The following is a 12,424-nucleotide window of genomic DNA, read 5'->3' as shown; positions in this document are numbered from 1 at the left end:
TTATCAACTTTAAAGCGACTCTGCTGACTCTCTAGCTTGAAATATCCTAGAACTCTGCTGTAATACTTTATTTTGCTGAAGGTCTCAATGCCATCTGAAGCTTGTCCCATGCTGCTGCCTCAAAATGCTTTGAAACGAACTTGCATTGTGTTCAAAAATATTCATTTCTATTATTTAATTGCCCTGATGTATGCTTCATATATTACAACAGTGTTTGCTATCCCCACTTGACAAAGGTTCCACTAAAATGACAGTACCATTCTTCAGAGATATCTTAAAAGTCTCTGCAAGTCAATTAAGTTAAAAAAAAAATGAAGATTTTGTTTCAGAGACAAGACAAAAGTGTTCAAGAGGAGGAGATTTTTAGCTGGAAAACTTCAAGTATGATTCACTTTGAAGAGAAATTCTTACTAGCTCACTGATTTCCTCAGAATTACACACAGAAACAAGCACTTACCAACCAAGACAACGAGTCTGTATTTCTCATTAGTTTGTCGCCGATACGGTGTCACTTCTTCATACGTGGGCACGTCAGCTGTGTCGTACTGATCACTCTTCTTGCATTCATACATGGACTTATTTGTTTTCTTATCTTTTCTACTAAGACGAAAACTTCTTCTAAAACCAGCTGCAAATATCAAAATAAATATATTTTTAGTGACATGAACCAAAAACGAAACCCTCAAAAAACAAAAATAAAAAACCCTCAGAGTTGGGTTGGATTTTATTCATGATAATATTGGTTTATTAAAGTAAAACCCTAATGTTTTAGAGACAGGGTCTCACTCTGTTGCCCAACCTGGAGAGCAGTGGTGCCATCATAGATCACTGCAGTGTTGAACTCCTGGGCTCGAGCAATCCTCCTGCCTCAGACTCCCAGGCAGCTGGGACTACAGGCACACATTGCCATGCCTGGCTAATTTTTAAAATATTTTGTAGAGACAGGGTCTTGCTATGTTGCCTAGGCTGCTCTTGAATTTCTGGCCTCAAGCAATCCCCCCACTTTAGCTTCCCAAAGTGTTGGGATTACAGGTATGAGCCACTGTGCCCGGCCTATTTCATCATAATATTGTTAGAATGTATTCAGTGAGAAAAAAATAATAGTACACAATTTTATTGAAACAATAACTTAGAATTAATATTTATTTATGTAGTTATAATAATGTAAATTTTATTTGGTTTAAACAATAGAGAACTCTGTTGAAAAATCATTGAGTAGGCCGGGCGCGGTGGCTCAAGCCTATAATCCCAGCACTTTGGGAGGCCGAGACGGGTGGATCACGAGGTCAGGAGATCGAGACCATCCTGGCTAACATAGTGAAACCCCGTCTCTACTAAAAAATACAAAAAAAACTAGCCGGGCGAGGTGGCGGGCGCCTGTAGTCCCAGCTACTCGGGAGGCCGAGGCAGGAGAATGGCGTGAACCCGGGAGGTGGAGCTTGCAGTGAGCTGAGATCCGGCCACTGCACTCCAGCCTGGGTGACAGAGCGAGACTCTGTCTCAAAAAAAAGAAAAAGAAAGAAAAATCATTGAGTAAAATAACTGTATAATAAAGCAAAATAAGTCAGAAGTCATAATTTATCAAGAACTGATTGATATGAAAAACACATTTGATATGAAAAGCTAAAAACACTGTAAAAGCATTTTAAGTGTAAACAAGTTCTCTCATTCATGAACATTAACAAAGTTTCTGTTACATCCTAAGCATAACCTAACAACGTACCCATGGCACAGGCAGCATCTGTTGTTAAATAAGAAGAGAACTAAATTAGGGAGTGTGTCGTGTAGTGTATGCTTATGTGTCAGTCAGGCTGACAGAAGAAGGCTCACTCACTCAACAATTAGTTGGTCTTCAGCAAGTCAGTTAGCTTTAACTGGACTCCAGAGGATGGAATAAATGATCAAGCCTCAGGTTCTCTTCTCTAATGGAAATTCTATGGTTTCATAATGTGACTGACACATATGAAATTAAATAGAGCCAGGCGCTGTGGCTCATACCCGTAATCCCAGCACTTTGGGAAGCCAAGGAAGGCAGATGACTTGAGCCCAGGAGTTTAAGACCAGCTGGGGCAACATGGAGAAACCCCATCTCTACTAAAAAGACAAAAAAATTAGCTAAGCCTGGTGGTGCACACCTATAATCTCAGCTACTCAGGAGGCTGAGACAGGAGAATCGCTTGAACTCAAGAGACAGAGTTTGCAGTGAGCCATGATCGTACCACTGCACTCCAGCCTAGGTGGACAGAGTAAGACTCCATCTCAAAAACAAAACAAAACAAAAAACCCTTATATATATTTTATATCAGCTGCAAAGTTAGAAATAAAATACAAGTACATTTTAAAGGTATAAAATAAATTCTCTTCAAAAGAATATTCATCAACTTTGATAAATAGATAACTTTTTTTTTTTTTGAGATGGAGTTTTGCTCTTGTCATCCAGGCTAGAGTGCAACGGCACAATCTCAGCTCACTGCAACCTCTGCCTCCTGGGTTCAAGTGATTCTACTGCCTCAGTTTCCTGGGTAGCTGGGATTACAGGCACACACCACCACACCCGGCTAACTTTTGTATTTTCAGTAGAGACGGGGTTTCACCACATTGGCCAGGCTCATCTCGAACTTCTGACCTCAGGTAATCCGCCCTTCTCAGCCTCCCAAACTGCTGAGATTACAGCCGTGAGCCACCATGCCCAGCCATAGATATCTTTTTTATAAACAGAGGTATTTTGTAACAAAATGAAAAAAATGTAACAACTAATTTGTGTGGATTTTAGGGAATAGAGTCAGCTGTCTGCATCTGTGGGTTCCATCCATGTGGATTTAACCAATTATGGACTGAAATTTTTTTAACTGCATCTCTCTTGAACATGTATTGACTGTTATTTCATCTGTATTGAGACTTTTGTCCTTGTCATTATTCCCTAAACAATAAGAGTATAACAACAATTTACATAGCATTTACAATGTATTAGGTATTACAAGTAATCTAGAGATGATTTAAAGTATACAGGAGGATGGCGCATAGGTTACATGCAAGCACATATTTTATATCAGGGGCTTGAGCATCTGCAGATTTTAGTATCCAAGGGGTCTTGGAACCAATCTCCCATGGATGTCATAGGATGACTGCATAAAGGACATGAATAATTGTTACCACTGTTTAAGAAATTAACAGGATTCAAAATAAAGGAAATGTGAAACAACTACCAATGACTAACAATGGCTTTATGTGACTCACCTTATGGATTCAGAGTTTAATAAAAATCAGTCAAGATATTAAGGACAGAGTGACTAAAGTTCATCCGATAACATGTTTCTGTGGCCCTCTAAGAGTCACTCTGATTTTGAGAAGATATTTGAATTGAGAGACAAGGTTGTTTATAAAGGATCTAAAACAAGGAAGACAGTTGCTTTAAAGCTCCTTTACAAAGGTAAAGAGGAGAAGAGAACAGGACAAGTTGTAAACACATGGTTATCTTATAAGACAGAGATGATATCCAAGGGAAGCTAGAAGGTAAATGCATCCCTCTGGCCCTAGGATGAGAAAAAGAGGTGTGATTCTAAAATCACACGTGCAGAGAGGATTCAAACTTCTATGAAAAGTGCCAGAGAAAAAGCTGTCTATTACTCTTTGTTCATCTTGTTTTCTAGGTTATAGGGAAAGTTTCATAGAATCCAGAAAAGGGACCCTTTTTTTTTTTTTTTTTTTCAGACAGGGTCTGCCTCTGTTGACCAGGCTGGAGTGCAGTGGCACGATCTTGGTTCTCTGAAACCTCTGCCTCCCAGGCTCAAGCCATCTTCCCACCTCAGCCCCCTGAGTAGCTGGGACCACAGGCATGCGCCACCAAACCTGGCTAATTTTTTTTTTTTTTTTTGGTATAGATAAGGTTTTGCCATGTTACCCAGGTTGGTCTTGAAGCCCTGAGCTTCAAGATCCGACCACCTCAGCCTCCCAAAGTGCTGGAATTATAGGCATGAGACACCGAACCCAGCCATCTTCCTATCACAGACATCACACACCACACCAGAAGTAGTCAAGGTCCTCACAACTACCCCTCGTGCTTGAGCACAGTGATTCTCAGACAAGGGTCTCTTCCTAATTGCAGAATTTAGTTATCCCAAACCACCCCCAGCACCTACTCTATCCCTGGTGTGTGCTGGCCCAGACTGTAGCCCAGTATTAGGGGGGCTTCTGGTTTAGCACAAAGATGATACATGAGCTACTCTAACAAGTTAGAATGCTGGTATTTCACAGCGTTCTAATTTCATGTTTCCACAGCTCTTGCCTCATGAGAGGCAATTACAGGATAAGCAGGTAGAACCATAAATTCCTTTATAATTTTTCCTTGTACAGAGGGAGGCTTGCTGTCAAGTCACTACAAACTTTTGACACAGGAATGGATACAACAAGAACATAAATGCTTCATCCACAGGAAATAACATCCAAAAGTAAAAACCTGACAAATTTCTGATGAGCTAAATCACAGCTAAACCTTGAATTTCAATGTGCTTACCTAATTGAGTCTTTACAATTCACTTAAGTTTTTACTTTCCTTTTTTTTTTTTTTTTTTTTTCTTGAGACAGGGTCTCACTTCTATGGCTCAGGCTGGAGTGCAGTGGTGCAAACTCAGCTCACTGCAGCCTCTGCCTCCCAGGTTCAAGCGATTCGCATGCCTCGGCCTCCTGAGTAGCTGGGACTACAGACGCCCGCCATCACACCCAGCTAAATTTTGTATTTTTGGTAGAGATGAGGTTCCTCCATGTTGGCCAGGCTGGTCTTGGACTGCTGACCTCAGGAGATCCACCTGCCTTGGCCTCCCAAAGTGCTGAGCCACCGCACCCAGCCAAGTTTTTACTTTCATCATAAACAATGAGTTAGAGAGGAAAAGAGAGAAGATAATCAGATCTCTTAAGGTGACGTTGCACAAGTGTCAAAAGTTGGGGACCATGTTGCATAGATAGTTGGGTGATGTTAGTGTGCAACGCTTGTTACAGAACAGGTGCTTGATAAATGTTTACTGAATGGAAGTAATTTTAAAAGGCAGCAACAAAAACTTTATTACCATTCCTGTTTCATCTGCTTCATGTAAATTTTAACAAAGAAAGCATGACACATTAGGCATTTTCTAAGAGGTGTCAAAGGCTAACGCTCTGCAAACAAGAAAGCCTTAGAGCTGGAAGAAACTCGGAAGGTCATCTGAGCCTGCTCTTTGCCGGGCACACACGGTGCCGCCATACACTGCACTTGTTCACATCAGTTTTTCTGTAGCAACACCAATCAATTCACACAGGTTATGAAGCTTTAGTGCCGTGAACACACAGGAATTCACACAGGTTCTGAAGCTTCAGTGCCTTGAATGATATTTTACAATGCAAAGGCAGTGAGGTCGCCACAGGGGTTCCGTGGGAGTAGCTGGTCACTGATTGTTACCAAGCAGAGGCTGGCAGAGTGATCCGGACCAGTACCTAGGCTCTGCTGACTTACTTCTCTACAAGGCTCATTTCCTCTACTTTAAAATACAAATTATAGTAGTATCTGCCTCACAAGGTGGTTAAGGATTAAATAATGCATGTAAAGCTTTCGGTCCCATCTGTGGCATATGGTAAGTGTTTTACATGTTAGCTACAGATTCATGCTACAATGCCTCCAACTACTTAAAAGAACCTTGAAGGCAGGAACATGTATCCCCTGTAGTCCCACAGCACAGAGTCTAGCAAAAATAAAAGAAAGCAGGGCAAGGAGGGGGAGTTAAGAGGCTCACTAATAAGTTTCAAATTGACCAATAGTATAAAACAGACAAAATGTTAAAATTAAAGCCAGATGTAAATATGTTAAATATTGTAGATGCCTAAAGTACCTTATTAAGTATTAAGACATTTTAAATACAACAGGAATAGTCAGGTGTGGTGGCGCATGCCTATAATCCCAGCTACTTGGGAGGCTGAGGCATGAGAATCACTTGAATCCAGTAGGTGGAGGTTACAGGAGCCAACATCCTGCCACTGCACTCCAGCCTAGGCAACAGAGCAAGACCTTGTCTCTAAATAAATAAATAAATAAGTTTAAAAAACACAATGGAAAGGTTTAGCATGTATTAACTATTTTTTCATTTGTCTTCATAGATTCTCTTTCTAGGGATATAGCTATTTATTACGATATTTACATTTAAAGAAAGTATCCTTTCCTTTGGTCTTACTTTTTACTTACTCCACTGATTCACAAATACATATTAATACTCTATATTTACATACACACACATCTGATATACATACACACATATGCATATATATGCACACATATATACATGTACATACATATATATGTATACACATACACAGACAGGGTGAGAAGAAGGAAAAATCGCCAGCCCAGACAACCAACAAAATAGCCAGAACAAAAGATATAGCAAGAGTTATGAAATTCAGAGTATTTATTTGTGATGATTTTTCAGCCTGCCCCATACTCCTAAGGGCAATTTTTCTAGAATCTGCCCCCCATGGGTAGTCAGAGGTAACAGCACACTTAACACATCCTTCCAGGCAGTACAGAGGCTGTAATTTTCCAATTTCAGTAAAATAATGAGTGATGTGTCAGTACACCTTAGTTAAGTCTGAGCTTAAGGGAGAGTAATTCTGTGTCTGGAAAAGGGAGTTAATCATTTCTTGCCTTCAGATCTTCTCTTATTAAAAGGAAGACCAAAAAATGTGATCTTAAACTGAAAGTACACAGAGGATTCTTTTAGATAAACGTGAACCTCTTTGATTTCAGTTCACTTGCAGTGCAAAATTCTTAGCAAGAGCTGGCTTTTAAAAAGATGGAAGGGAAAGGGGTACATTAACAAGGAATTTAGAGTAAGGGAACAGCTTTACGTAAAAAATACTTTTCCTTACATTTCATGTTTTCGCAATTTGTAATTGGCTCAACATTTTTATGGACAGGCTTTTTCCAGGGAGCTTACCCACAGCTGCTAGAGATTTGTGTTTTTGAAAGGAACGGCACGTTTAGTTTATTACAATAGGAAAGTGACTTCAGAGTTAAGACTGCAGCTGCAGGTCAGTCCCTAATCACAGACACTGCTTATCTAATATTTTCCAGTAGAAATAATTTATGACTTGTTCATTTATCATTTAATTTATAGCTTTGCTTAAAGTTAAAAATCTAACTGTAAAGGGAGAGATCTCAGTTGCTTGTTATTTGCTTCTTAGTTCAGTAAGACTGCAATAAACATCCCTTTATCCCATGTCACTGATGACTTCATTAGGGCAAATTGCTAGAAACTAGACAGATCCTGTCCAAATGTTTCTCAGATTGATTAATATCAATGTCCATTCCCACCAGCAGTATGTACAGTGGCCCATTTCACCATTCTCTCATCAAAGGACTTCTCATCTCTTCTTTAAAATCTTTAGTGATTTGACAAGTGAAAACCGTACATCGTTGTTATTTTAACTGTTAGTGGAGTTGAGGGTATTTTTTTCATGTTTATTAGAAGTAGCATTTCTTACTTCTTCTGTAAATTGTTGGTTTATACATTTTGATCACTTTGTGAGTAGAGTCTTCATAAATACATAGACACAGGTCTCTTTTAATAGGGTCATGAGCCCTTTGTTTTGTTAAAAAGACGTAAGGTTTTCTATTTTCCTTTTAACTGTCATCATAAAGAAATTTAAACTGTTTATGTGTTTGAATTTATAAATATCTTTCCTTTGTGATTCCTTCCATTGTTTCTATAACTTTTCCATCTTAGTTCTGATAAATATTCACCAATATTTTCTGAAGTGTTAAAAAGCGGGTTGCATGGCTTTACACTTAATTTTTTAATTCCATCTGGAATTACTGACATGTAATCATGATGAAATCAGACCTGGAAAGTGTGGCTGTAACTTTATATTTTTCTAAACAATTAACCAATGGTCCCAGAAATACTCAACAATCCTTTTACTACTTTAATGTTGACACATACGTTGTATTGAAGTACCAGATGGTACATTATTATGCCATGACAGAAAAAGGTGATTCTTGGTCTAAATTTAGCTTCTCTTTTATTTTTATTTATTTGTTATTTTGAGAAAGAGTCTCATTCTGTCATCCAGGCTGAAGTAAAGTGGTGCGATCATGGCTCAGTGCAGCCTCAAACCCCTGGGGTCCAGCGATTCTCCCACCTCAGCCTCCCAAGCAGCTGGACATACAGGCACATGCCACCACACCCGTTGCTTTTCAAAAATTTTATTTTGTAGAGATGGGATCTCACTAGGTTGCACAGGCTAACCTCAAACTCCTAGCCCCACCTCAGTCTCCCAAAGTGCTAGGTTTACGGACATGAGCCACCATACCTCGCCTTTCATTCTCTTTTTAATATCAATACCAAAACAACAGTGTAAGCGGTGGTAGTGGTTGATATTTGTCCGGCACATACTAGATGACAGGCACTACTCAAAGTGCTTTATGTGGGATGAATTTAATTCTCACAGCAACCCTATGAGGTGGGTATAACAATCCATGTGTTTAAGTAGACTCTTCAGTGTAATAAATAAAGACGGCCAAAGCTTTGGTTCAAGTATTAAATGATAAAATGAAGTCAAGAAGAAAGTTTGAAATATTACCCTATATACACAGATGCAGAATAGAAGAAAATGAATTTAGCTTATTTCTATTACATTGTTAGGTATGAAATAATCTAACAGAAAAAATTAACAAAGAGAACCAATGGTTTAACTTAGGGATTAAAGACATAATTTTTTTCCTGACGGAAGACATTTTCCAAATATAAGGAAACACATTTTAATACTCCTCTGTATTCAAAATACAAAAATATGTAAGGCAGTGTCATTGGCTCCCAACCACTAGGGGACACAAAACTTACTCTCAAATACTTGTAATTTAAGGTGTTTTCACAACGCAGGCCCGTGACTAGAAAATAAAACTTTTTGCAAGTATTCCAGTCAGTCTAATTTCTCTTAAGTAAAAAATTTTAAAACTTGAGCAGTTGCAATTTGGTCGCTTTCAAAGTTATTTCTCGATATTGCATTTGTAAAACATTATTCATCAATAGAGTATTAATCTTAATGCTTACATACATAAATTAAGAATCATTTGTTATTAAAATAAGTTTCATATTATACATATTATAACTACCTATGCTATAATTTCAAATGTTAGCAATATTTTTTTTTCTTTTTTTTTTGAGACGGAGTCTCGCTCTGTCGCCCAGGCTGGAGTGCAGTGGCACTATCTCAGCTCACTGCAAGCTCCGCCTCCCGGGTTTATGCCACCGCAGCTGGCCAATATTTTTTAACAATTAAAAAACCTGGAAGCAACCACGATATGCAGAAGCATGGAAATGATTGATGAAATTATAAAACACCTTCTCAAAGAAATGGAGTTGAAACTATTAAAATTATGAAACTGCATAGTACCTTAGAAATGCATTTCATATAATACATGGAAAAAAACAGACAGGATACAATAATCATACTCACACTATGAGTTTTACCTTTTTACTAACATAAAGACTGTTATGGATACAGAAATATAGAAGAAAACATATTTTTTTAAAAGACAATGGTTGTGTTAGGTAGAGAGGGCTGTGGACAATAATTTGTTCTACTTTTCAAACTTACTATAATATTATATATTTTTCAAAATTACTATAATATATCATTACATAAAACTACATAATTTCAAATTTATAATTTGAAAAAGAAAACACAAAAACACAAAGTTCACAATATATGAAGAAACAAACAAATGAAACCCGTATTGGCAGATGTAGTTGTGTAACCAGCATGTAACACAAAATACACATTGGTTATGTCTCAGAGGCAAGTTCTAATCATCTATCTTTTTCAGTGATTATGGTAACAGACCAAATTTGTATATTAACAATAGTTAGGAATAGCCACATAAAATTCAAGCATAAAGCAAGCAACAAAAGCAAAAATCATGGAGAAGTATAAAAAATGAGAATATAATATAAGAAGTTAAGATTAAGGGCAAGGAAGAGAGAGAAGCAGAAGTCTCACCTAAGCGGTAACGATGAAAAAAAGAGAAGTACTTATGGTTTTGAAACTTACAACCAAACCAAACCAAATAAAATGGATAAAAAATCTTTTCTAAAATCACAAATCAGTGTATTATTTGGCTCCCACAAATATGTAATTTCAATGTAAACTTAATAATGTAAATATTTGTCATTTTAATGATCTCACTTTTAATAAAATGTTGACCTTTAAGATGGCATTTTATTAAAAATACATGATCATTTTAGCTACAAACATGCCCATTAACATAAAAGACCCTCAAGCAAAGTCAAGACAACTCACCACCCACACTAATAGCCTCCAAAAAATCCCACATGTGAATGAGGGGAAAATGGGACTTGGCTTTCTGTCAACTCAAAGAAAATCAATAATATTACATTACCACCTGCAATTTTTCAAATGGGACAGTTTCAATCTTTGATGACATTTCTTTTACATAACCAACCTGGTCTAATAGATAGTATGCATTTCTAATGTTAAAAATAAGTTTTTAATATGTTTAAATGTTATACATGTTTATAGCATGGGAAAAGAGGTCTTCGTGAAATAGTCTTGACTCATAGAGGTTTAGAGAAGAAGCCACTCCAAAGTTCCTAAGGTTTTAAGGAATACATTTGTTTGATGCAAACACAGTCTAGAAAACTGCTTAATTTTTTCAACGGAGGAAAAAAATAAACATTTAAATTTTTTTCTCACCTTAAAATTATTAAAATGCAGATTTTTTTAATCAGAAGACTTTTAAAATCATTGTATGAAAGTTATTTTTTTGCATCTTAAAATCAGATTCCTTTGACCAAGCAAATAACTGATTCAATAGGTACCTTAACTATAAGGGGAAAAAAAATTTACTACAAGTGAACTTAAGAAGATTTTTTTTTTAAAATGGAGACATTAATAAAAACTAAGCAGCTGGAAATTATTATACGATATTAGGTTTCTGACAACAAAACATTGAACATTTCTACTAATATAAACATTTTGAATACAATGTCAGTGCTGTTGTAATAGTGCAAATCATAACCAACATAGTAACATGATCTTAATAGAAAATTATTATCAAAATGATGCTCTCATTATATGCCAATCATAAAATTATCCCAAAGACTACAGAGGATAATTAAGAACATCTTACAGTAACAAACAAGTAAAAATCTTGGGAGGAGGTTTAAACTGAGAAGAAATGCTAAATCTAGATGTATTGAAATCTAAAGAGGCTAGGTTAGTTAGCTTCCATATTGATCTTACAAAACAATGTCAGAAAAAAATCACCAAAGAAAAATGAACATTTTCATGGATTATATTAGCCAACTATACACATGCTAATTTTGTAGATAAAGGGGAAAAAGGCTTTCAAACATACTATTAGAAAATTCATCTCTGCAATGTTGCAGGTTCAAAGTTGCTCTCAGTAAATGTAAAGAAATATTCACATGCCATAAACACCCTTAAGTCTTTCAGCTCATCTCAGGCTAAAAATAAACATAGAAACTCAAAGTACCTAATGAAACCACAAAAGTTAATACAAGATATCAATTTGCAATTTTCAAAGAAAAATATTACTTAGGTCTTTAAAAGTTTTCCTGATACCACTGACAATTTGTTTTAAAGTACAGCACAGAACATCACCATAAGAAAAGAGAGAGAAGAATCCATATGAGAATTTAGTTTTTTGTAAGCCAGCTAATAAAGAAATAAGTTCTTACTTATCTCTTCAAAATTATGAGAAAATACAGTTATGCATATGTAAAATTGTATATAAAAATATAGTTCCGAACAGAGAGAAAAATTGATTTGAAATTTTAATATGTTTTCTCAGTTGAGTCCGTGCAACCTAAAATTCTCCAAGCAGAAATGGTTTCTTTCTGTCAGAAAAAATATTTCCAAGTAGTATTCCAGACATGCTGAGATTATGCAGTGTTCTTTCGTATTCAAGAAAGAACCTGTGTCACTTTTGAAAGAATGCTTCTAAATGTTCTCTATGCATAAATATTATGTTTTGGAAAAATATTAAGGTAGTAATATTTAGACACAGCTGTACTTAATTTGCATGACATTCTTTAATAAAATGATTGAATATTGAATAAATGGGAATTTTTACTGGATTTATAAAACATGCAGATAACTTGTTGAAGATCAGTGTGGCTTCAACATAGGAGGACAGACAGAAATAAACAGGATTAGGAAAAAACACCTAGGAATAGACGTGGGTAAATAATAACATTTGAAAGAAATAACAACAGACAGTTTCATTTTCATTTAACTTTATGGCAAACCCCTCTTAAGTTACATTAAGTCCCCAAACTGATCGTGTTTTAAAGGAATGTATGAAGTACTCCAGAGCAAGGGCAAAAGTGAGAAAAAGTGACTTTTCAGGAAATTATTT

At 36.4% G+C, this 12,424-nt stretch overlaps 1 protein-coding gene across 6 annotated transcripts in view; it reads right to left on the bottom strand.

Moving 5' to 3' along the window:
* MPP7 (MAGUK p55 scaffold protein 7) overlaps positions 1-12,424 on the bottom strand; it is a 264,439-nt gene that overhangs the window by 33,296 nt on the left and 218,719 nt on the right. For all 6 annotated transcript variants that reach the window (XM_017861696.1, XM_017861698.1, XM_017861700.1 and 3 more), the window contains one exon: positions 458-628. In XM_017861696.1, the coding sequence (XP_017717185.1) occupies positions 458-628 (171 nt within the window). The remainder of the gene's footprint in view (positions 1-457; positions 629-12,424) is intronic.

The sequence above is a fragment of the Rhinopithecus bieti genome, unplaced genomic scaffold (genome assembly GCF_001698545.2).
Source record: "Rhinopithecus bieti isolate Rb0 unplaced genomic scaffold, ASM169854v2 scaffold_58095, whole genome shotgun sequence".
Lineage (NCBI taxonomy): Eukaryota > Metazoa > Chordata > Mammalia > Primates > Cercopithecidae > Rhinopithecus > Rhinopithecus bieti.
The sequence above is the reverse complement of the archived record's forward strand: the minus strand, read 5'-3'. Positions and strand labels throughout refer to the sequence as shown.